The sequence below is a fragment of the Phacochoerus africanus genome, chromosome 10 (genome assembly GCF_016906955.1).
Source record: "Phacochoerus africanus isolate WHEZ1 chromosome 10, ROS_Pafr_v1, whole genome shotgun sequence".
In the NCBI taxonomy this organism is placed as follows: Eukaryota; Metazoa; Chordata; class Mammalia; order Artiodactyla; family Suidae; genus Phacochoerus; species Phacochoerus africanus.
The window spans coordinates 12,499,640-12,525,043 of NC_062553.1; the positions used below are offsets into that span (position 1 = coordinate 12,499,640).

Genomic DNA, 25,404 nt, shown 5'->3' on the forward strand with positions numbered 1-25,404 from the left:
GTCTATGTTCTATCATGTTTAACAAACTCCTGCTGACAGCTCTTTTTAAATCAGTAGCATCAACATAGAAGATTCTGGCAACAGTTTATATGATAAACCTCTGAGGCTCTTGGTACATTTATTCATTCAACAAGTGTTGAAACTTTTGGAAGTAGAGCCATGAGCAAACAAAAATTCCTGCCCTCCAGAGATTTTTATTCTCTGAGCAGCTAGTGGGGATTCACACTGAGCCAGCTGGCGATGGAGCTACGAAAAACGTTAGCCCAGCCATAGCCTTTGCCCTGATGGCCACCTCAGATGCGTGCAGACCATCAGGTGCGGGCAGAATGGATTTTATTTTGCTTCTGACAGAATTATCTTATCGAGATGGCAATCTTGATCAAGATGTGTATGTTTCATGGTCTCAAAATGCAGGCTTTTGAATGAATGTGTATTTCTTCCAGTGACAGACTCTATACCTTTGCAAAAGCTTTCAGAAGCGTCTGTAACACCTTAAAAACTGCAGACCCAGGAGTCCCCGTCATGGCTCAGTGGTTAACAAATCCAACTAGGAACCATGAGGTTTCAGATTCGATCCCTGGCCTTGCTCAGTGGGTTAAGAATCCAGCATTGCCGTGAGCTGTGGTGTAGGTCACAGACGTGGCTCGGATCCCACATTGCTGGGGCTGTGGTGTAGGCCGGCGGCTAAAGCTCTGATTAGACCCCTAGCCTGGGAACCTCCATATGTCACAGGTGCATCCTAGAAAAGACAAAAAATGAAAAAACAAAACAAAAAAACAAAATAGCGGCTGGGCTGTTGCAGCGATGCAAAAGACCAGTTTAACTCCCATTTGGGGCTGATCTGGAGGAGAACCCCACTTGCCAACCTCTTCCTTGACAAAGAAACAAAAGAGAGAAAACGGTGTCCAAAGACCGTGCAGCCTCCGCTAGGAAACCAAAAACACCTGACCATCATCAGGTGCTTAAGTGTCAAGCACTTAATGAAAAACTGGTTGAACTTAATTGTGAGACTCTCCAAGTATGGCGTTGATCAGAAACATGCTGTCTGGGATTTGCTTTTGGGAAAAATATATTATCATTAGTGAATGGGATGGATTTTTTTACTTCCGGTGACAATGCATTGTGTGGCGTTTATGGAAGAGATAACGCAATGGAGTACACCATGACATGATAAGATCATTTTTTAAAAACCCTCTTATCCCCAAACCCCAACATTTTTAACAGCTTTATTGGGAATTAATTTACGCACCATAAACTTCAGTCATTGAAAGTGTATGACTCAATGGTTCTTAGCGAATTGACAGCATTGCGCTAACACCACTACAATTTATAACATTTTCTTCACCCCAGAAGGAGACCTCATAGCCATTATAGTCACTCTCCGTCATCTTCCCGCCTCACCCTAGGCAACCACTAATCCACTTTCTGTCTTCTGGATTTGCCCACTCTGGACATTTGATATAAATGGAACTATACGACACATGGGTTTTGTGACTGGTTTCTTTCACTTATCCTAATGTTTTCAAGGTTCATCCATGTTGCAGCATAATGTCTCAATGTTGCAATCTTTGTGCGCCATCATTCTGTCCCACATAGTATACGTTGTTTATTTATTTGCATCCCCCTTTCATCACATTAAAATAGCCAATCTACTTCTTTCATTTCTCTGTCGTTTTCTTCTTTGTAACTTCTAACAGGCATATGGGTACCACATCTCACGGGATCCCCCTGCAGTGGAAAATTCCTGTAAACTTCCACTCATGCCGTCACAAAAGACAAAGCTGCCTACAAAATCGGAGCCAATAAACAATCATCACTTCATTACACAGCTCTCCCCTCCTCCAGCTAAATGAAGGTTTTATTCTCGGGAAACTATGACACCCTTCGAGGACTGACTAGCCACACCAGTGACATCCCCATCTGGGCTTCTCCCCAGGCGAGATGGAGGTCACCGCCCTTGTTCCTCAACTAAGGGCCATTGTGACAAGTGAGGCAAAGAAAAGAAAAGCATTCTTTCTCACGACCATTTATAAACAAATAGATCTTTTGTGTGTATGTGGGGGGGGGGAGTTAGGGAAAATTTCAAATATATTTAAAAGCAAAGAGGTTACCATAAATCAACCCCATTATCCAGCTTCCACGATAATCAACACATGGCTGATCTTATTTCATCTGTACCTTCACCTCCGTTACCCAAGGCTTCTCACTGAACTATTGCTTGGACACCCGTGCCCTGTCCTCCCATAGCTCTGATTACTTTATTTGCAGTAGATATGTGGGGAGAATTACTCCGTGTGCAGTGTTGGATCCAACATGAATAGGACATTGTCTGGGCAGTTGACACACCAGGAACACGAAACACAAATACTGCATTTGATTATAGCACGAGGCTGGAGGGTGGGCAAAGCTGGTTCCTGACACAACTTCACACGGGCGGTGGTGGGGTTTGTAAATAAATCATTAATAGCAACGATATGCTGAGTGGGGGGAACGGGTCCCCTAAACTTTTTGGTGTGGAAATGCTTATGTGATATCATTTTAAAGATTAGCTGAGGTTAAGGGAACTCCTGCAGTGGGGTGGGAGCTGATTAAAATGTGAAAGCAGAACGGTTTCTTTTCTTTTTCTTTTTTTTTTTTTTTTTTTTGGTCTTTTTAGGGCTGCACTAGAAGCATGTGGAAGTTCCCAGGCTAAGGGTGGAATCGGAGCTGTACCTGCCGGCCTACCCCACACGCTCACAGCAACGCTGAATCCTTAACCCACTGAGCAAGGCCAGGGGTCAAACCTGCGTCCTCATGGATACTAGTCGGGTTCATTAATCCCTGAGCCATGACGGGAACTCCCAGAGCCACTTCTCTGACTGAAGCCTTGGTCAGGCATGTGGGCATAATTCAGATGTACAGCAAAGCCACTGTGACAGCCCTCTACTTGTCCACATTGTCACAATCCACCCCCCTGAGACAATGGGAAGTGGGGCCAGGGGTCAACTGGAAACAGCAAAGAGAAAGGGATGGTAAAAAAGAAAATATAAATGAATATCTCTACAAATTAGCACCCACCTCACAGGTAGGAATCTAAGTAAAAATGTTTATAAAATAGGAGTTCCCTGGTGGCAGAGAAGGTTAAGGATCCTGCATGGTCACTGCCATGGTTCTGCTTATAGCTGGGGCAAGGGTTCGATCCCCGGCCCAGAAACTTCTGTATGCCAAAAAATTAAATAAATACATAACAATAAACAAAAAGAGAATATAAAATAGAAATACAGGAGTTCCTGTCATGGCTCAGCAGAAACGAATCTGACTAGCATCCATGAGAACGAAGGTTCAATCCCTGCCCTCGTCCAGTGGGTTAAGGATCTGGCATTGTTGTGAGCTGTGGTGTAGGTCGCAGTTGTGGCTTGGATCCCGTGTTGCTGTGGCTGTGGTGCAGGCTAGCGGCTACAGCTCCGATTAGACCCCTAGCCTGGGAACCTCCATATGCCACGGGTGTGGCCCTAAAAAAACTAACTAAATAAATTAGAAATACATATGTAATCAACGATAATGGGAAGAAACTGAGATATCTACGTGAAACCATGAAGAAGCTTCACGCATCCAGGGGTCACAGAGGCCACCTGATCTAGGGCAGCTGTCCTCTCCAGAAATTCAGGGACAGCTCATTGGGGCAGTAAGTTCCCAATGTCAGAGCTGGAGCATCGGTCCCTTAGCAAACAGTCCCAGCAGAGATTGGTAGTGATCTTCCCCTATTCAGTTGCTCATAAAACCCCCAAGACACTCTCTGCCCACAGGTTGCTCTGGGAGCCAGAGCTCTGATGAACCTGAAGGAACCAGGAGAGGCTCTCATTTGTGCTGGTTTTGAAGAAGGAGGAAGAGGCAGGCAGGTGAAGTCAGAGGTCTTGCCAAGAGGGCATAACTGTAAGCCAGGGCCTTGAGGCATGAAACAGCACGGCCTGCTCACAAAGCATTTAGCATCCGTGGGGGTCAAGGGCAAGGCAAAGGTGTGGGGAGAAACGAGGCAGGAGAGAAAGCAGAGCCCGGCCCAAGAGAACTCCCTTCGTTCCAGGAGGAACATGGCTTTGGTTGAAGGATTAGAAGCAGGGGGAGGAGTTCCCGTAGTGGCGCAGTGGTTAACGAATCCGACTAGGAACCATGAGGTTGCAGGTTCAATTCCTGCCCTTGCTCAATGGGTTAACGATCCGGTGTTGCAAACCCGGCTCGGATCCCAAGTTGCTGTGGCTCCTACAGCTCCGATTAGACTCCTCGCCTGGGAACCTCCATATGCTACGGGAGCGGCCCCAAAATGGCAAAAAGACAAAAAATAAAATAAAATAAATAAAAACAGAAGCAGGGAGAGCTTGCATGATCAGACTTGTCCATTGGACTGATCCCTGTGGACAGTGAAATGGAACAAAAGATCCAGGTGGGGAGCGTGTTGCAGAGCGTGGGGCTGAAGAGAGCAGCCCCCAGCCAGTTCAGAACTGTAACAGGGTTGTTATGGGCTGACATGCATCCCCCACATTTCCTTCTTTTTTTTTTTTCTTTTTGTACCTGCACCTGTGGCATATGGAAGTTCCCAGGCTAGGGGTCAAATCGGAGCTGCAGCTGGCAGCCTATGTCACAGCCGCAGCAACACCAGATCTGAGCCGCATCTGAGAACTACACCACAGTGTGTGGCAACGCCGGATACTTAACCCACTAATCGGGGCCAGGGATCAAACCCCAACCTCATGGAGACAGCGTCTGGTCTTTAACCCACTGAGCCACAATGGGAACTCCCCCCTACATTTCTTATGTTGAAGTCCTGACCCTCAGGACCTCAGAATGTGCCCAGCTGTGGAGATAGGTCTTTAAGGAGATATTAAGTTAAAATGAGGTCACCAGGGTGGCCCCGATCCAACATGCCTGACATCCTTATAAGAGGAGACTAAGGAGTTACCATTGTGGCTCAACAGAACCCAACTAGTATCCATGAGAATTCAGGTTCGATCCCTGGCCTCACTCAGTGGGCTAAGGATCCAGCACTGTCACAAGCTGTGGTGTAGGTCACAGACTCAGCTCAGATCTGGCGTTGCTGTGGCTGTGGTGTAGGCCAACAGCTCCAGCTCCAATTTGACCCTTAGTCTGGGAACTTCCATATGCCACAGGTACAGCCCTAAAGAGAAAAGAAGGAAGGAAGGAAGGAAGGAAGGAAGGAAGGAAGGAAGGAAAGAAAGAAAGAAAGAAAGAAAGAAAGAAAGAAAGAAAGAAAGAAAGAAAGAAGAAAGAAAGAAAGAAAGAAAGAAAAAGAGGAGGTTAGGACACAAACACGAACAGAAGAAAGACTATGTGGGAGTTCCCGTCATGGCTCAGCAGTTAACGAATCCGACTGGGAACCATGAGGTTGCGGGTTCGATCCCTGGCCTCGCTCAGTGGGTTAAGGATCCAGCATTGCCGTGAGCTGTGGTGTAGGTCATAGTTGCTGCTCAGTAATATAAAGGTCTAACAGGATGTGGGGCGGGGTGGGGCGGGGGGGTGGGTTTCAGGAAGATCCAGTGGGATTTGTTGGTGACAAGGGGGGGCAGAGGAGGAAGAAGGCCAGGAGGTCTGCCAGACTTCTGGTCTGATGAGATTAGTGAAGGTCAGGCTGCTCCCTGTGACAGATGTCCTGAAGGAGGAGGAGTTTGGGCTGAGGGACCAAATAAAACGCACAGCCGAGGAGCTCCCCTAGTGGCGCAGCGGAAATGAGTCCGACTAGGAACCACGAGGTTGAAGGTTCAATCCCTGGCCTAGCTCAGTGGGTTAAGGATCTGGCATTGCCATGAGCTGTTGCAAATGAGGCTTGGATCCCTCGTTGCTGTGGCTGTGGCATAGGCCTGGGGCTGTAGCCCCAATTGGACCCCTAGCCTGGGAACCTCCACATGCTGTGGGTGCGGCCCTGAAAAGACAAGAGCCAAAAAAATAAAAATAAAATAAAATAAAAATGCATAGCTGAAAACTGAATGTTGAGGCTGAAGCATTTCACAAAGCGTGGGGCAACCGTGATTCTTGCCCCATTTCTGGGGCTGTTTGGTTGTGTGCTCCCTGAGCCTTAGTTTCCCCAACCATTTAAAAAAAAAAAAAAAAGAGAGAGAGAGAGAGAGAGAGTTCCCTTTGTGGCTCAGCAGTAACGAACCTGACCAGGATCCATGAGAATGTGGGTTTTATCCCTGGTCTTGCTCTGTGGGTTAAGGATGTAGCATTGCCATCAGCTGTGGTGTAGGTCGCAGAGTCGGCTTGGATCTGGCGTTGCTGTGGCTGTGGTGTAGGCCGGCAGCTGAAGTTCCAGTTCAGCGCCTAGCCTGGGAAGCTCCATATGCCACAGGTGCGGTCCTAAAAAGCAAATTTAATTAATTAATTAATTTTTAAAAAAAGGATGGGACCATAATATCTTTCCCTCTACCTTGGAGTCATTGAGAGTTTAAGTGAAAGGGACATCAAAGAATGATTGACACTTGACTGAGCTCATTGAGTTTCTTAAGAGTAATTTGATCCAAAATGACAAAGTTTTTTCTAGACATGAGTTGTTATCAAATCCTGGGATCTGGTAGTAAAGTGTCCAAATCCTTCCTTTCCGTTTTGTTCTGTTTGTCACCAAAGGCTATGACCAGAGGGTGGCAATTTGTGTTTCTGGAAATGTAATCACATTATAATCACTTATAATGCTGCCTAGTGATAAGAGCCAATTTATAACTATAACAATTACATACACTTCTGTAAGATGTCTTAACAGTAGGCGTATTATTAATCAGAGATTAAGTCGTTTCATTTGAAACAATTAGTGAGTCAAAGAAATTAGAGAACAAGCTACAACTCCTTTGATTATTAAACTCACGAGCTAATGGTTTTAGCATCCATGTTATGTGACATTATCACCAAAGCATAGATTGTAATAATCATAATCAAAGCAATACACGGTGTAATATAATTTATAAACTGTGTGAGACTAAAAACCTAAACGCTAAAATTGAAGTGGTATGACCACCCCTCACCACTAGAGGGTAGCAATCCACTACAGCAAATGAACTGCGCCCGAGGGGTGTGTGACTGGTTGGGAGGGGACCTCAAACAGTTCTTCCCGCACAAATTCATTTTTATGATGCCCATAGGCTAGACGACAATTTCATATCCCAATCAAAGAAGGAAAGCCCTTTTTATGTTTTATATAACATTGCTGACTAAGGATAATATATGTCATTCTTCCGGGCGGGGTGGGGGGCGTCGCGTAACCGGAAAGAACAGAAACTCTTAGAACTTCAGAGGTTTTCCATCTTACCAGGAATCTGTAAAGTTACAAGGGTCAAAGGTTTCCTTTCTAGTCCTCCTAGGGAACAGACCGTCCTAAAAATTAAAATACTTAGTTAACCGATAACTTACCACGTATAAAATAATGCATAAGCAGGGCAATGCCGATAAATCACTGGATGGATTTTTTTTAATCCGTAGAAATATTCACACTTTTTAAAAGTTATTGTCATTTTGATAATACATGGCAATAAATTTTGAAACACTTAAAATTTTAAGATGATAAAGATTAAACCATTATTGATCTTTTTATCTATTTTCCTAAATTGCTTACTTTTCTAAGTTACTATTTTTAAGACAATACCTTAAATCTTTTCCAGAATAAGGAAAGGAGGATGGATGGATAGAGGTAGAGAGAGACAGACAGACAAGAAATCATATCAATAGTTTCCAGGAGTTCCCATAGTGGCTCAGCTGAAACAAACCCAACTAGTATCCATGAGGATGCAGGTTCAATCCCTGGCCTCGCTCAGTGGGTCAAGGATCTGGCATTGCCATGAGCTCTGGTGTAGGTCACAGACTTGGCTTGGATCCCACATTGCTGTGGCTGTGGTGTAGCTGGCAGCTGCAGCTCTGATTCGACTCCTAGCCTAGAAAATTCCCTATGCTGCAGGCACAGCCCTAAAAAGAAAAAGAAGAAAAAGAAAAAAAAAGTTTCCAAATGGGCTGATAGTCAAAATTACCTAGTGAGCTTTTTTTTTTAATTACTCAAATGAATTTATCACATCTGCAGTTGTATAACGATCATAACAATCTGATTTCACAGGATTTCCATCCCACAGCCCAAGCACATCCCCCCCCATGAGCTTTTAAAAACGAAATCAGAATTTATTAAGAGGGAAAGAAAAGAAGAGGAAGTGGATTCCTGAGTGAGTGTGTGTCTATGTCTCTCTGCATGTGCTTGTTCTGAGTTCCTCAGATGATAATTTAGAGTCAAAGTGTGGGTGATGCCACAGAAAATATAGAGCATTTGAATTGTTTAGTACTTTAATTAACCCAAATTGTAGAAATCAAATTAGAATTAAACTATTTTTCAAAAAATAATTTGCAGGATTTCCCTTGTGGTGCAATGGGTTAAGGATCCAGTGTTGTCACTGGAGCATTTTGAGTTGCTATTGTGGTATGGGTTTGATCCTTGGCCCAAGAATTTCCACATGCTGTAGGCACAGTGAGAAAGAAAGAAAGAGGGAAAGAAGGAAGGAAAAATAAAGAATGAAAGGAAGAAGGAAGAAGGAAGGGAAGGAAGAGGAAGTCATTCTTCCGGAATGAATGACATGAAGAAAGAAAGAAAGAAAGAAAGAAAGAAGAAAGAAAGAAAAGAAGAAAGAAAGAAAGAAAGAAAAAAGAAAGAAAGACAGAAGAAAGAAAAAAGAACGAAAGACAGAAGACAAACAATACTTTGCTATAGGAAAAATTGTGGAAGGTGTATAATTGACACATTGACAATTCCAATAATGCACTTGTCTGTGATATGCTATTAGAGAAAAAGTTTATCTGCAACCTCAACTGCTGACAACACTTTATCTCTTAAAGTACATAAAGATGAACAAACTGCTGAACAGAGGAATAAGAATTCTTATATACTAAAGACCTTCACAGTAAAAACAAACAAAAATACCCCTTACAGCATCTCTCAGGACTGTCACTCACATTACAAAGGCAAATTATTCTCCAAGAAGATAAAGTTCTGGGACTACTGAAGGACGATCCCAGACCTGATAGAGATGAGAAAAGAGAAAGGGTGACCTTTCTTTGCTCTTAGCTCATGGAGGCAGAAGAATGCAAGAAAGTTCTTTCAACAACAGGTGAACGCATATTGAAGTGTAGAGACCTTGGCATTTGGTTCTTATAAACAAACCAACCAAAGAACCGGATTCCCTGCTAAGACTGAATGACGGGGGAGGTGGAAGGGAGGCCAGTGGCCACAGTGAGACTCCTGCCGAAATAGGTCATTAAAACCAGAGGTGTCTGAGGCACAGAAAGGTCAGTGGGACAGAAGGCGGAGGAAAGAACTGGGAAATAAACAACCAGAAAACCACTAACAAAATGGCAGTAAGTCCATACCCATAGTAATTACCGTAAATGAATTCATGGTAAAAATTGGTAACGATGAAGTAAGTCTGTTTTTGAGTAATTCACTTCTCAGAGACAAGGCAAAACACCCTCCACTCTAGGAAAATCACATCACGTGTGCAGAGCTCACCGCCTGCCAGGCACCGCCCCCCCCCCTTCACACACCCCTTCTTCCTTGAATTTAATCCTTACGTAGATTCAACCAGCCTCCATTTTCACAACTCGTATTTTGCTGTATCCTACTCAAGCTCTTGGGCATTAATTTTCAAACTCTAGAACCAGATTCAGCAACATACATTTCAATCGTTCTCAATTTTTTTTTTTTTTTAGGGCCCTACCCACAGCATATGGAGTGTCCCAGGCTAGGGGTCAAATTGGTGTAACACCACAGCCACCACGACACTGGACCCAAGCCACATCTGCGACCTATACCACAGCTCACAGCAACGTCAGATCCTTAACCCACTGAGCGAAGCCAGGGATCGAACCTGCATCCTCATGTTTAGTAGTTGGGTTCATTACCGCTGAGCCATGATGGGAACTCCTCACATTTTAATATCCCCAAGGAAGCCTTTTTTTAGTGTAAACTTTCAGTAGACAGTCCCAGAGGCTCTGATTCCCAGGGTCTGGCATGAGAGGTGGAAATGTGCATTTTTAGCAAATATCCCAGGTGAATCTTCTGAACTTGGACCACAGTCACACTTGGGAATCATGGGTCTGGTTGTTAATGATTACCTCATACTCACACAGATCACTTCTCAAGGAGCGATGACGGGTTAGTTAAAACTTTATAAGCACTTCCGATGCCAATGAAATCCAGTGGAGCTAGGCACAACTTAGAGAAATTTGCTTAGTGAACCATGGCCAGATGGCAGGAGGTGCCTTGAACTTGAGCCTCTGACAGTCACAGTGAAGAACACTGACTCAGGACCACTCACTTGGAAATGATAAATGTGAGGAAAGCATGTTATTTAGGACAGAAACATCTGTACAAACACAAACTCATAACAAGATAAGGTTAGGCCTGAAATGTAAGGGATTTTATATTCTCCAGTAATTCTGTATATATCTATAGGAAAAGCGTCCAAATGCAATACTGATAGAAGCAGTGAACTGCACAATTTTGCAGTTGACGCTATGATTTTATTTTAATGGCATAATAAAGTTGTCATAATTATTGGGTGAAGGAGGATACAGCCAAGCTCATTGCAGGTCCTTGGTAGTTGAGCTAGAATGCCCCTCAGTTGCTATGGAAGGGGTGGGTCATATTTAATGGCATTACACCACGCTTGTGTGTGTGTGCACACACCCACCTCTGCTATGTAATAGGAAAAGTGATAGCCAAGCAAGTCAGGTACTTGAGTGACACTTGCTTTGATTTAGCACTTTATTCACTTTAGTATTTAGTGAAAGCACTTAAATACTCAATTCTCTGCTTCAAGCTTTCACCTTTCTTTGAAAACACAGAGGACACATAGGAATTGCTAACTTCAGGTGGGCCCTTTTAATATGCAAAATGCTAATTAAAGTGTTTTATCCATATTGATTAATTTCTCACAACAGCTGTAGGAGGTAGGTATACACTTATTCCCCTTTCCAATGAGGAAACAAACAAGCATTGAATATCGAATCCAAAGTCACACCACACGGTAGCTATAGGCATTCTGGCCCTGGATTCCAGTTTTCCCTTTGCACTGTCTGTCTGTAACTGATGTATAGTATTTATTTATTCTAGATACAAATCTTTTGCTGATTACACAGATAGCAAATATCTTTTCCCATGCAACAGTTTGCCTTTTCACCCTCAGGGTCTTTTTTCTGAAAAGAAGTTCTTAATTTTAATGTAACTGAATTCATCAATCATTTCCTTTATTGTTAGTGCTCTTTGTAGTCTAAGAAATCTGGAGTTCCCACTGTGGTTCAGCAGGTTAAGGACCTGATGTAGTCTCTATGAGGATGCAGCTTCAATCCCTGACCTTGCTCAGTGGGTTAAGAATCTGGCATTGCTGAGAGCTGTGGTGACTCGGCTTGGATCTAGTGTTGCTATGGCGTAGGGCGGCAGCTACAGCTTCGATTTGACCCCTAGCTGCCACAGGCATGGCCATAAAAAGATAAATAAGTAAAAGAAATCTTTGCCTATATGCAAATCCATCAGAATAGTCTCCCATGTCATCTTCTACAAGTTCTATTGTTTTACCTTTCACATTTACTTGGAAATGATTTTTGTGTTTGATGTCAGGTAAGGGTCCAAACTTACATTTTCCCATATGAATATCCAGTTTAACCAGCTTCATTTATTGAAATCAAAGGGCTTTGTTTATTTAAAAGAGACTGCTCTTTCTCCCTTGTTCTGCAGTTACACTTTTATAATATATCAAGTTTTTAATCTAAGAATGTTAGTTCATTCCCCCCGCCCCTTTTTTTTTTGCCTGTACCTGCAGCACGCAGAATTTCCAGGGTTAGGAATCGAACCTGAGTCACAGCTGTGACAACTGACCCTTAATCCACTGAGCAACCACGGAATTCCGTTAATTCATTTTTAAGTGTGTTTGGCATAAATAGTGCATTAACTAAATTACACTGGAATGCTTTTTAAACATTAGGAGATGTTACTAAAAATCTGACTGTGATCCTCTGATCCCATGCGTATTCCAATTTGGTGTATGCCACTAGTGGAGACGGTGAGATTCCATGTATTGCATGAAATACATGCCATACTCCATTGTAGCTATATACTATTCCAGAGCTTTCCAAATTGGTGTGAAGAGAAAAGTGTTCTTTGGGAGCGGGGAATGGAGAAGAGGGTTTAGACATATAAGTGGAAAGGGAAAAAAAAGTAATCCTTCATCACATAAATTCATTTGTTCAAGCCACAGAGTGTGACAAGTCTCTCTTCTACTCTGGGATTTTTCTAAATTTAATGCACTAATAACTCACTAGGGTGTGGCACTGAAAAGAAGCATTTCCCAACCTTGTGTGACACAGAGCCCTCTGAGGCCAGAGCTCTGGGCTCTCAGCATGGCTTTCATTCCCTGTTCCATTGAGCAAAGAGAAGCCATCAAGTTTCCTTCACCAAACCTATAACGCCACCCGCCCCTGACCTCACTCCTTCCTCCTGCAGTGGAAGGACCATCTCTTTGCTTTGCTCCACATTCACCTGTTTCTTTTGGATTCACTCTCCCTTCCTTCTCCTTCTCCTTCCTGGTGGCTGGCTCAGGCTGGCCCCAGAACACCCAATCAGGCTTTCTGTCACCCCACCTTTGGGAAAAACAAAAAACAAAAAACTAGCAATGTAAACAGTATAGATTCTCTAGAAAATAGTTTGACATTTCTTAAAAAAACAAAATATAGGCACTCCCATCGTGGCTCAGCAGAAACAAATCTGACATACCCATGAGGACACAGGTTTGATCCCTGGCTTCGTTCAGTGGGTTAAGGATCCCATGTTGCCATGAGCTGTGGTGTAGGTTGCAGACGCGGCTCGGATCCTGCGTTGCTGTGACTGTGGTGTAGGCCAGCAGCTGTAGTTCCAATTAGACCCCTGGCCTGGGAACCTCCATATGCAGTGGGCGCGGCCCTAAAAAAGCAAGAAAAAAACAGACATTTCTCCTGATTTGATTCCAAAAAATTAGCAGTCAGGCTCTTGAAGGACTGACAAGCAAGTAAAGGATCCTTTTGGTGGAGAAGGGGCAGCCCAAGAGAAAACACTTATAGATTTTGACATTTGGGGATGTTCCAATGAAATGACAGGGTGCTACCTGAGTGCCCTGAGGTGACAGCTATGAATTGCCAAGGTCTTCTCATGAATACAAAGGGGTTCCATTTAGACGTTCACTGTTCCACGTTTAACTGTTATTAGACAGCCAAAGATCTCCAGGCACTCGAGGAAATCCGCCAACATTAAAGTCAAAGACCAAAACAAGGAAGAAACAGAGACTCAGAGGCAACAGAGACAATTCAGACAGCAGAAGCAAGCTTCGGAAAAAACTATAATTAATGTTTACAGAAAATAACAGTAAATATTGTATCAGTGAGAAGAGAAAGAGCTCTTGGATATTTAATATAAAATATTAAAATATGTGGTAGCAGACATAAGAAATTCATAGAACAAAAAGACAAGGAGATGGGATAAAGGTCCACATTAAAAAATCTATGTTAAGGATATGTTCAGCCTCTGTCTGCTCATAGCAGATTCTCAGTATATAGGAGCTATTATTATATCATTCAGAAAATAAATTTGTCAGTGATCTTTGAACATGACATTCCTTCAGCGTTCCTGTGATGGCTCAGCAGAAACGAATCTGACTAGGATCCATGAGGACACAGGTTCGATTGCTGGCCTTGCGCAGTGGGTTAAGGAACCGGGGTTCCCATGAGCTGTGGTAGAGGTCGCAGTCACAGCTTGACTCTCGTGTTGCTGTGGCTGTCATGTAGGCCAGTAGCTACACCTCCAATTCGACTCCTAGCCTGGGAGATTCCATATGCCTCGGGTGAGGCCCTAAAAAGACAAAAAAAAAAAAAAAAAAGGACAAAAAGGACATGAGATTCCTTCCAACTGGAATGTGTCTTGTAGGACTATTTCATTCAAACATAAATTTCATTATGTTTCATTTTAGACACTGAACTTAGATTTGTACCTGACCATGAACTTAACACTGAAAATACACAGTGGAATTGCATTGATTTAAACAACATCAACCACCTAGTATATCAGCTCTCAGCTCTAACTGCTCCTCTAGGTCTTCATTTTTCTTGTGAAGTTTCCCCTGAACAGGTAAAAATGACTAAATAAAATTTGTAGGCTTTCCTTCTGTTAGTCTGTCATGTTGGCCTAATTTTTAGGTCCAGCAGGAGACCCTAAAAGGGTAGAGGAGAAATTTTTATCTCCCCTACATAGACAAAGGAAACCTGATATAGGTAGGGGCGTCGAGAAAGAATTGCTTGGACTTCCCTGATGGCCCAGTGGGTAAGGATTCAGCGTTGTCACTGTTGTGGCTTGGATATGAGGGCAGCCAAAATTTTGATTTTTTTCCAAATTTGTTTGAACTTTGAGCTGGGACCTAAGGGATGAGTAGCAATTACTATGAAGGCAGACATTGCTTGTTGCCTAAACAACATCCAGACTCCCTTTCTTTGTTAGTTTTAGAACTCTGACCTTTGTTTTTTCTTTTTTCTTTTCTGTTTTGTTTGTTTGTTTGCTTTTTAGGGCCACACTTACAGCATATGGAGGTTCCCAGGCTAGGGGTCAAATCGGAGCTGCACCACCTGCCGACCTACACCACAGCCACAGCAATGCAGGATCCAAGCCATGTCTGCGACCTACACCACAGCCACAGCAATGCAGGATCCAAGCCATGTCTGCGACCTACACCACAGCTCATGGCAATGCCGGATCCTTAACCCGATGAGAGAGGCCAGGGATCGAACCTTCATCCTCATGGATGCCCATCAGATTCATTAACTGCTGAGCCATGACGGGCACTCCTAGAACTCTGATCTTAGCCTGGGGAGCAGCCCTCATTACAGATAGGGATGGCTAAGGGAATTAAAGCAACATTTGTTGAACAGAGCTTCCAAAGCATTCCTTAAAGGGAACACTCCCCTGAAAGGAAGGGTGGTTTGCTCTTTCTTTTACCCTGCCTCTTATCTGGAAGGTAGAGGTGGTGGCTGATGTTTCAGCAGCCTGATGACCTCGAAGCTGGAAACTCTGCACTAAATATTGGGAAAGGTGGTCTCACGCACGCAGTGTTTTATGAGCACATAGAGTGACCCTTGGGCTTGGAACAGTGTCTCACCCAGAGAGAAAGAATCCACATGGCCTGTGCTGGACTTGTCACCTTATGTGGAAACATTTTTCCATTTCAGGGTTGGTATATGCTCCTTTATTTTTTGTGGCCCTAAAAAACAAACAAAAAAACCCGATGTTGTCTCTCTTAGGATGCAGGTTCGATCCTTGGCCTGGCTCAGCTGATTAAGGATCTGGCATTGCTGCAAGCTGTGGTATAGGTCATGGATGTAGCTCGGATCCAGTGTTGTGATGGCTGTGGCACGGGCTGGCCGCTATAGCTCCAATTGGACCCCTAGCCTGGGAACCTCCATATGCCACAGGTGTGGCCCTAAAAAAAGACAATAAATAAATAAAATAAAATGGGATATTTTACGTCAAGGAAATTGATGCAACTGCACACACATAAAGTGGCATGACTGACGCTTAGAAATAAAATGCTAAGGGAAAAACATCACAGAAAGCTCTATCTAGTATAAACACCTTTTAATAAAGCTCGGGGACAGGATGAGGGAGAGGCACATCAGTAACTGCAACGGCGTTGGAAATTTCTAGTCTGAGGTTCAGTATTGGGTGCACACGTGTCTGATTTATGGCTATGCTTTATAAGTAGCATATACATTACACTTACTCTTCTGGTGTACAAAATAATGGATTTAAAATAATTTCTAATCATAAAAAGAACGATGTATGCCTCTTGCCTCTTTCAGCTGCCTTCCTATTTGTTGCCTCTACGTGGCTGTCCAGTTCCTCATCCAGAAGTACAGGACAGCAGTGGACATCTCTCGGGTTTGCTGGTTTCCCAGCACCTCTTACCCACCCCTCTGCTGTTTAGGGAAGGTCCCCTGCCTGGGAGCAGCCAGATGCCTCCCTCTCCCCGTGTTCAGGCAGGCACATGCCCAGTCCTGCCAGTCAGCCAGCAGCACCCTCACAGATTCCAATTCAGAGAGGAACCAGAGGAGAGAGGCTCCTGTGGCATCATAGCTACTGGCAGTTTGGAAGAGGAGACACATGATGCTCCAAGGTAGCTGCGGCTGGGAGGTGGTGTTTTTGGTGCCATGTGGGCAATATCACCTTGGAGTGGGAGCTTGAGTGGGGAAGATGGGGAGTTGTCTCATCAGATCAGTCCTGTGGCAGGTCTAGGGCACTGTTTCAGGAAGCTCTGCCCCTCAGGTCTTTTCTCCAGCCCACAAACCTCCCTTCCAATAAACTCCTCTGCTGAATCAGCCAGGGTTGGCTTCTGCTGCCTGTATGGAGCCACCGTCAGCGCTATTTTCTCCTGTAACTCCTTTTTAATAGATCTCACTCCCAGTATTTTACATTCCATAAACCAACATGTTCTTGAAACTAGGAACACAAAAAATAAAATTAGATAGACAGATGGAAGGCAGCCTTAAACACCAATGGTTGGTCATCGCAACATCCATCCCAACCCCCTCCCCCGCTTGCCTGCTTCTGCTAGAGAACCTGGCAAAGATCCAGCAATTGCACTTCTGGGATATATCAGAAGGGAATGAAATCATTGTGTTGAAGAGATATGTGCACCTCCATAGTCACTGGAGCACTATTTGCAATGGCCAATGTCAGTGGAAACAACCTAAGTAGCCATTGGCAGATAAATGGATAAAGATGTGAAATATATACATATATATAATTATATAGAAATATAATGTTATATATACGTACATACGTATGTAATGGAATACTAGTCAACCATAAAAAAGAAGGAAATTCTGCCATGTGCAATGAATGACACAGATAGACTTATAATGAAGTCATTGTGAATGAGGACAATATGCTAAGTGAACTAAATCAGAGAACACATAGTGTATGATCTCATATGCAGAACCTCAAAAAAAAAAAAAGCCTGAACTCACAGGAAAAGAGATCAGATTTGTGGTTATTAGAGGAGGAGGATGAAGGGTGGCAGAACTGAATGAAGATGAGCAAAGGTACAAATTTCCAGCTATAAGATAAATAAGAATTGGGGGCATCGTGTACAATGTGGCTAGAATTAACACTGCTTATGGTCTATTTCAAAGTGGCCAAGAGAATAAATTCCAAAAGTTCTCATTAGAAGGAACACTTTTCTTTTTCCTTTTTTTTTGTATCTACATGAGATGATGAATGGTAACAAAACTTATGTGGTAATTATTTCATAATACATGTGAGTTCAGTCATTATTTGGTATACCTTAAACTTACAGAATGCTATATGTCATTATATCACAATAATACTGCGGGGAGCCGAGGAGATGCAGGGACTCGAGGAAGGGACCTTGCCTGACGGCAGAAAAATCCAAAGGCAGGTTCCTAACCAAGGAAGGGAGCTCACCTGAATGGTGCAAGCTGAAGGTGGGCTTCTGCTCAGGATAGAAACCTGTCTGTATGGTGAAAAACTGAGGACAGGCTGAGGCCTGCCTGTACGGTGCAATCCGAGGGCAGGCCTCAGGTTACACGGCTCTCATGTTGACATTGATGGGGAAAAATTGGCGCTTTCCTGGGAAAACAATTTCCATGTTTGCGCCGGAGAACATGGATTGTTTCTCGGGTGACTTAGTCTTTCCTGTTGTTTTATTTGTTATTCAGTTTTCTTCAGTCTTTCCTGATTATTTGCTTATTATTCTTATTTCCCATTCTTATTTTCCTGTGGTGATTTGTGATTTAACAAAATTACAATAATAATATAATAAGAATTTCATTCTAAAGGACTTTCCCCTATTTAAATCCAACTTAATTAAAACATAGTGTTTATCTACTAACTAGTTATACAGTAAACTTTAGAGTTAGGATTTTAATGAAGTTTATAGAAGTTAGACACCTATTATTCATGATCAAAAGAAACCTAGCTGTGAGTTTTGTCCTTGATTTTAGAAGCTTTTAGTGATAGCTGGCTAAGTTAATTTGTATTTTCTCACGCTGTCTCTCTGCCAAGGACACTCTGAAGATAGACACTAGTCTGAAGGCAAGAATCGTTATGTGGCCTCTTCAGTTTGTAAAAATTGGCTGGCCATGGGATGGTTTGTGCTGGGTCTCCTCTTTCCCACATGATATGTTGTGCCTGTTTGTCCTTGAATTGCACTCACTAAATTTAGTTAAGTTGAAGATTTTAGAACATGATGTATTGCTGCTGTACCATGTGACCAAAAAACAAAATGTAAAAATTAACCAATGTACTTTTAACACTGTCATGTAATCTGCAGTTAGAAACTGTCTATATAACAAGCACTTATGCCAATAAAATTTGAGCCGTCCAGAGCCCTGAAAGAAGGGACAAAGAGGCTGTCTCCATGTGCATTCGCCAACGCTGTCCATCTCCTTTCAGGACACGCACTCCCTGGCCACCGGAGCTGGCCTCCAGCATAATACTTTAAAAATAAATAAATAAATAAATAAATAAATAAATAAATAAATAAATAAGCTGGGGAAAAGAAATACTTCCATGTCTCACAGCTAGAATTAGCCATGTGACATAGTTCTGGCCAATGGGAAGTAAGTGGAAGTGGACCGAGGGGGCTTCTGGGAAAGTTTTTGCTCTTCAGACAAAAGACCAGCGTGGCTGGTGCTGCTCTTCCTGTTTCCTGCTGCCCTGAGTGTGGGTATGATGCCTGAATTCACATGCAACCATGAGCATAAGCCAAGGATATCTTTTACTCACTAATGAACCCCAAGCGCCTAGCACCTTGCTCTGCATTTAGTAGATGCTACACAAACATTTTTAAATGAATGTAGGGATTGCCATGGTCAGTGCATGTGGGTTAGAAGAATAATTTCCCGCATGGCAAGGTGAAGAGGAAGTGAAGTTTACTGAGATAAAAGATGCTGCAAGTGTAGAGGGATGACTTCCTAATGATCAGGGAGAGTTCATGGTCTGTTTTTATAACCCAGGGAGATGAGAGGTCTCATGATACACCTGCTGACCTACTGATTGGTTGGGGAAAGAGGGGGTCTTCAATACACTTGCTGGTTGGTTGGGAGTGTATGCTCTCCCTAAGGAGGCAGGGTGAGGAGTGGGCCACACACCTTTCCTAGCAGGGGTAGGAAGGAGTAGGCCAGGTTGCTCAAGTGGGGGAGGAGGCATTCCAGGGAGGTGGGTGGGGTGATGATAAGGGTCTGGTGATTCTTGTCTTGGCCAGAGGCTTTAAACTCAGTCTCCTTGAAGGGGACTTGACGTCTAACAGGGATGAAGACAGGCCATGCTTTGGAAGTTACACCTTCACACTTTATTTCCACTCCCTCCCGTTAGCTGGAACCTAGACACACCACCACGCTTCCAGCAAAAGAGACTGGAAAATGGAGTTTTATTTGGATGGCGATGTGCCTGGCAAAAGCTGTAAATATTGAAGCAAAAGGAGGGACCTATATTGAGGACAACTCACAGAACCTACCACCAGGTAGAGGCTACCTCTGGTCTCAGTGACTGTGCATGATGAATATTATCCAGTTATGATTTGGGGGGGGGGGAATCAGAAAATGAAAGAAGACTCCAAGCACGTTGAAGTGCTATTTTATGTTAATGCACATGGCTACTTCTTTAATCTGAACATAGCAGGAGATTATCTAGCTGATTCTGGGGTTCATTTCCCAAATGGAGCCATCTGGCAAGTTCCATCAAAAACTTTTACCTCATTTTTTTAAAAAATCAGTCAGTCAGACAGTGAGACACCAACATCAAATGCTGTCCCTTACATGTGGAATTTTAAAAAAGGACACAATGAACTTCTTTGCAGAACAAATATTGACTCACAGACTTTGAAAAACATGGTTTCCAAATGAGACAGGTTTGGGGGGTGGGGGATGCACTGGGGGTTTGGGATGGAAATGCTATAAAGTTGGGTTGTGATGATCATTGTACAACTACAAATGTAAGTGAGTAATAAAAACATGCTCTATATAAAAAAATAAAATAAAAATAAATCTCCCAGGCACTTCTGTTTTGGGGCCTCAGCCTAAAACAACATCAACAACAACAAAAGCCAAAACTTTTGCCTTGCGGCCAGCTTGCCTGCTGTTAAAACATAATTTTCCAAAAAAAGTGAAAATTATGACTCATACAGATATAAAAATGAATACGTGTTAAAGATTTTCTTCGCCTCATGGAGGAAACAGTTGTTATAACTGTTGATTCAAAGGGGAATTCTGAGCATTGATATATTTATAGATTAGGAATATTGAAATGAATGTGCGAATGGAGACAAGAATTGTTTTTCCCCGGGAGAAGGAAGGCTGTCAGTTGAACTTATACCAGCTAGACAGGATAGGATTTACATGTCTACGGACAAGATCTGCATTGCAATACGTAACAATTCACAGAGTTGTGAAAGAATGTCATAGAATCTGAATCACATAACCCACAGATGTCTTCTCAAATCTCCCAGGACAGTGCCCCATTTTCCACCAAAGCACAAGTTCACCTGTGCTGCTTGGTCTTTCTCCATCCTTGGCGCCAACTCCCGTCGACAGGACTAAAACATAGCCTTTACCTCCCCCAGCTTCTACAAAGAGCATTATTGAGTCCATGTTGACTCCTACATTAATAATAAACTCTTGAACCTTTCAAGATGCTCATTAATGCAGCATCACTCTCTTTTATAAGCTTTTATTCCAGGCAAGCCTGATCCCTACACCCAAAGCCAAGCCAACACCCTCCCATACACTCCTCCATATCCCGATGACCTCCTCAATCATCTACATCCTTCTCATTCTACTGGCTCCTTTCAAGCTTTTTCTGTTTTTGCATTCATTATGTGAAGCTCACGAATGGGACCTACCCTGAGCTCCAACGAACAACGCCTTACCATGCCTTCATTCACACACATTACGAACCCCTTGTCTGTGTGGCAGGCACAGTCTAAACTCTAGATCTGGGCGCCGGAAGTTCAGAGGTGAAAGCTGTGGCTTCCAAGATGCCTGGGGGAGACAGACAAGGAGAATATAGGTGAACAGCACCATGAGACAGGCTGCTTTGGGAGCACAGGGAGGGCACAGGACCCAGATGTGGATTGTCAGTGAAGGTTCCCTGGTGGACATGGCGCCAAACCAAAGTCTTGGTCAAGGAAAGAAGGGGACAGAAGGAACTGAAGCCTATTCACTTATAACTGTGTGAAACAGTGTCCATTTTTATCTCTTTACAGTCATGATATACCTTGTCTCTACTAAATAATAAACTCCTTGAGGCCAGAGACACTTTTATTATTTATTTATTTATTTATTTATTTATTTATTTATTTATTTATTTATTGCTTTTTAGGGCTGCACCCGTAGCACATGGAAGTTCCCAGGCTGGGGATCGAATCAGAGATGCAGCTGCCAGCCTACGCCACGGCCACAGCAACGCAGGATCCGAGCTGCACCTGCGACCTACAGCACAGCTCCTGGCAATGCTGGATCCTTAACCCACTGAACAAGGACAGGGATTGAACCCACAACCTCATGGTTCCTTGTTGGATTAGTTTCTGCTGTGCCACGATGGGAATTCTGAGGCCAGGGAGACTTTAAATTCTGTGGTACTTTCTAACAGAAAAACATAGTAAACACTTTATATAAACTTAGGGGTCATGGATGACAAAATCTTGCATTCCAAAGCAGTCAGTCATAACCAACAAAGATTTACTGTATGGCACAAGGAACTGTATTCAAAATCTTACGTGTGTGTGTGTGTGTGTGTGTGTGTGTGTGTGTGTGTGTAACTGGATTACTTTGCTGTACACCTGAAACACAACATTGTTAATCAACTTTGCATGAATTTTTAAAAAAAGAATGGACAGTCATATCTCTGCTGTGTCTAGCCCTTAGTGAAATAGACATTCTCTCCAACCTCCCTCCCCAGACCAGGAAGGTACACACTTCAGTTGGTGGACCTCCTCCACTCCGTGCCCCGAGCTAAAAGCAAAGACCCAGCTAAAACCGGGATCTGACACTGGCGTAACATTTCATATCCTTCTTTGTGCTTCATTATGTTCTAGGAGTTCCATTCAACCGTGTTGTTGTTTTTACAATAAAAAATGTAAAACTCCTTTTACAAATACATTTTTAAACATTCAGCTCTACCGGCAAAGCTTCTCAATTCAAAAACAGTATTTGGGTTAACTGTCTTACAATGTTGAACCCCTGCACCAAATGGAAGTTCAAAAAAAGAGACAGTAGGAGTTCCCGTGGTGGCACAGTGGTTAAGGAATCTGACTAGGAACCATGAGGTTGCAAGTTCGATCCCTGGCCTTGCTCAGTGGGTTAAGGGTCCGGCGTTGCCTTGAGCTGTGGTGTAGGTTGTGGACGCGGCTCGGATCCCGTGTTGCTGTGGCTCTGGCGTAGGCCGGTGGCTACAGCTCCGATTGGACCCTAGCCTGGGAACCTCCACATGCCGCGAGAGCGGCCCAAGAAATGGCAAAAACCAAAAAACCAACAAACAAAAAGAGACAGTAACAAAAATAACTCAGCGAGAGGGTCTTCCTTACTTACACCTCTGCAATAAATCTGCTTGCGACCTCCACCCCCTGGCAGCAGCGCCTCCACCCCCACCCCTCCAGGTGCCGCACAACCGCGACTCCGCCCCTCTCTAGTGCGCTCCTCCGAGAGCCCCGCCCCTCCGCCTCAGGCCGCAAGTGCACGCGGCGGCAGCGGCCGCCGAAGTTTCACAGCTTTCCCAGAACCGCCCTGTTCAGCGCCGCCGCCCGCCCCGCCCCCTGGGCACCCGCCCCGCCTCCCAAGCGCAAGAACGCTCCGCTGTGCTGGAGCCCGCCCTCCCCCTCACCGACGGAGAGCCAATGGCCCCGCCCCTGGCTCAAGCCTGGCACGCCCCCGGCACCTGCCCCGCCCCCGAGGCGCGCGCCCGCGGCCCCCGAAAGCGGGGCTCCTAGGAGCGCGCCCGCTCTCCATGCGCCACGTGCTCGTTGGAGGGCGGTGCGGGGGGCCGAGCTGAAAAGATGTTCTTGCTGCCTCTTCCGGCTGCTGCGCGAGTCGCCGTCCGACAGCTGAGCGTGAGGCGTTTCTGGGGACCCGGTCCAGACGCTGCAAACATGACGAAGGTGAGAGGCCGCGGTTCTCCCTCGGGACGCGGCGAGAGCCCTGCCGGCGGGCGACCGGGACTCCGGGGCGGGTCAAGGCCGCGGTGTCCGGTCTTCTGAGCCAAGTTACAAACATTGGCTAAAAAGAAAAGTTCCCTGCCGTTTCCAATTTCCAATCTCGGCTTTGGCAGCAGGCTGCGGAGGGCTGCCGATCCCCCCAGCATTCGCCAGTCGGCTTTGTAGCGAGGATGGGCTTGGAAGTGCTAGGACCAGAACTCTGCGCGGGAGGAAAATTTTAGCCATAGCTACCGTTTCCCCTTATTTCACTATTTCGTTTAGCCTCAGTAACCCAGAGAAGGATGTTGCCAGGATCGTTCCCACCTTAGCTAGGAGGATGCTCAGGTTTGGTGAGGTGAAATGTTCTCTGGGGTTTCAGAGTCCCCGGGCTCCACACCAAGACCTCCCTCCGTCGCTGCAGTTGAAGGCTAGGAAAACACAGGTCCTTCGGGAGTAAACTGCCTGGAAGGTTTCTAGAGAAAAACAACGTCTCTTTAGAGAAAAGGAGAGACCCTTCATCTTGCTAAAATTAAAAGGAGAGTGCCCTAGGAGTTACCGGTGGCTTAATGGGTTAAGCACCCGGCGTTGTCACTGCTGCTGCGGAGGCTCCAGTCCGTGAGGGTCAGTTCTTGGCCAAGGAACTTCCGCATACCCCGGGCGCCGCCAAAAAAAAAAAAAAAAAAAGAGATAGAGTGTCCTGCAGATTGCTTTCTCCACCTAAAATTGAGCTCCAAAACACTGTGAAAAACGTCACTCCCTGGCCTTGGGGGACCTGAAAAATAGGAATGGCTGGGGGCATGGGGAGCACAGGCATGGGAGTTAGGCTTGAGGACCAGAAGGGCTGTCCCTGGCAAGGAATGTTCTGGGTAGGACTTGAGTTCAGCCTCCCTGGAATCACAGATGGTGTCGGGACCAGATCCCTGCTCTTTCTGAAACGGTGGGACTCCATCCTACTCAGGTAACATCCGTTTCCTATCTGCTTGGTTCCCAGCAGTGTAATTCCAGGCAGTGGGCATGCTTAGGAAAGTTAGAACCTGAAAGGGTTACCAATGCCAAGGAAGCCTATTTTCTTTGGTGGGAAAGACAGGACACAATTTGGTTTAAGTGCCCATGGGGTTTTTATAGAAAGTACTGGGGGACCGTTGGGGAAGGCATTCAAATTCTTGCCCAGTTCTGTTGTACTTCAGCTGCTCGGTCAGACTAGGTTTTTGGTTTTCTTATCTGTCAGGTGGGAAAAAGACTGCATGTTCTTTCCACCTCACAGAGTTGCCATAAGTCAGAAAACATTTTTGTCTTTTTTTTAGGGCCACACTTTCGGCCTATGGAGGTTCCCAGGCTGTGGGTCCACTTGGCGCTGTACCTGCTGGCCTACACTGCAGCCACAGCAATGCCAGATCTGAACCGTGTCTGCGACCTACACCATAGCTCACGGAAACACTGGATCCTAACCCACTGAGCAAGGCCAGAGATTGAACCCATGTCTTCGTGGATACCAGTCGGGTTCGTTAACTGCTCAGCCACAACAGGAATTCCAGAAAACTTTTTTGGGGGTGGGGGGAAACGCCGACAGCATGTGGAAATTACCGGGCTACAGTCGAACCCCTGCCACAGCAGCGACTGGAGTCACAGCAATGAAAAGGCCGTATCTTCAACCTGCTGAACCACCAGGGAACTCCCAGAAAACATTTTTAAAGTCATATGTTGCTATGCAAAGACAAGTAATGATTCCTAGATTTACCTCCTTATTTGTGTTAGGGACACGAAAGCCACTAAGGCACTGCGTGCTGAGAGGATGCTGTGCCCCTGCCCCCTCAGTGGTGAAGGAGCATCCTTTTCCTCTCCTCCAGCACCTGTGAGTTGGCCAGATTATGTCTTAGTCTTGGCAAGTGCAGCCATCAGCTTTGTTGGAACGGCACCCCAGAGTATCACAGATTTGCATTCGAAGGTTATGGGGAGGGGAAACTTACACTCCCCTAAGTTCTACGGCTGCGCCTACGAATGAAATGGACATAAAGCAAATTAACAAGAAAAAGTCGTTAGAGTTTCATTTCATATTTTTATGTGTACATGGGAATCTTCAAAAAGAAAACAGAGACACAAAGAAGTCTTTCAGCCCCGAAGCTTATATACCTGTTTGTTTGTTATGTTTTAGGGCCACACGTGTAGCATA

At 44.6% G+C, this 25,404-nt stretch overlaps 1 protein-coding gene across 1 annotated transcript in view; it reads left to right on the forward strand.

Moving 5' to 3' along the window:
* The first annotated feature begins 23,000 nt into the window (after positions 1 to 23,000).
* LAP3 (leucine aminopeptidase 3) overlaps positions 23,001 to 25,404 on the forward strand; it is a 28,302-nt gene continuing 25,898 nt past the window's right edge. Inside the window, 1 exon segment of the mRNA XM_047798505.1 lies at positions 23,001 to 23,198. Coding sequence (XP_047654461.1) covers positions 23,097 to 23,198 — 102 coding nt within the window. The 5' untranslated portion in view covers positions 23,001 to 23,096.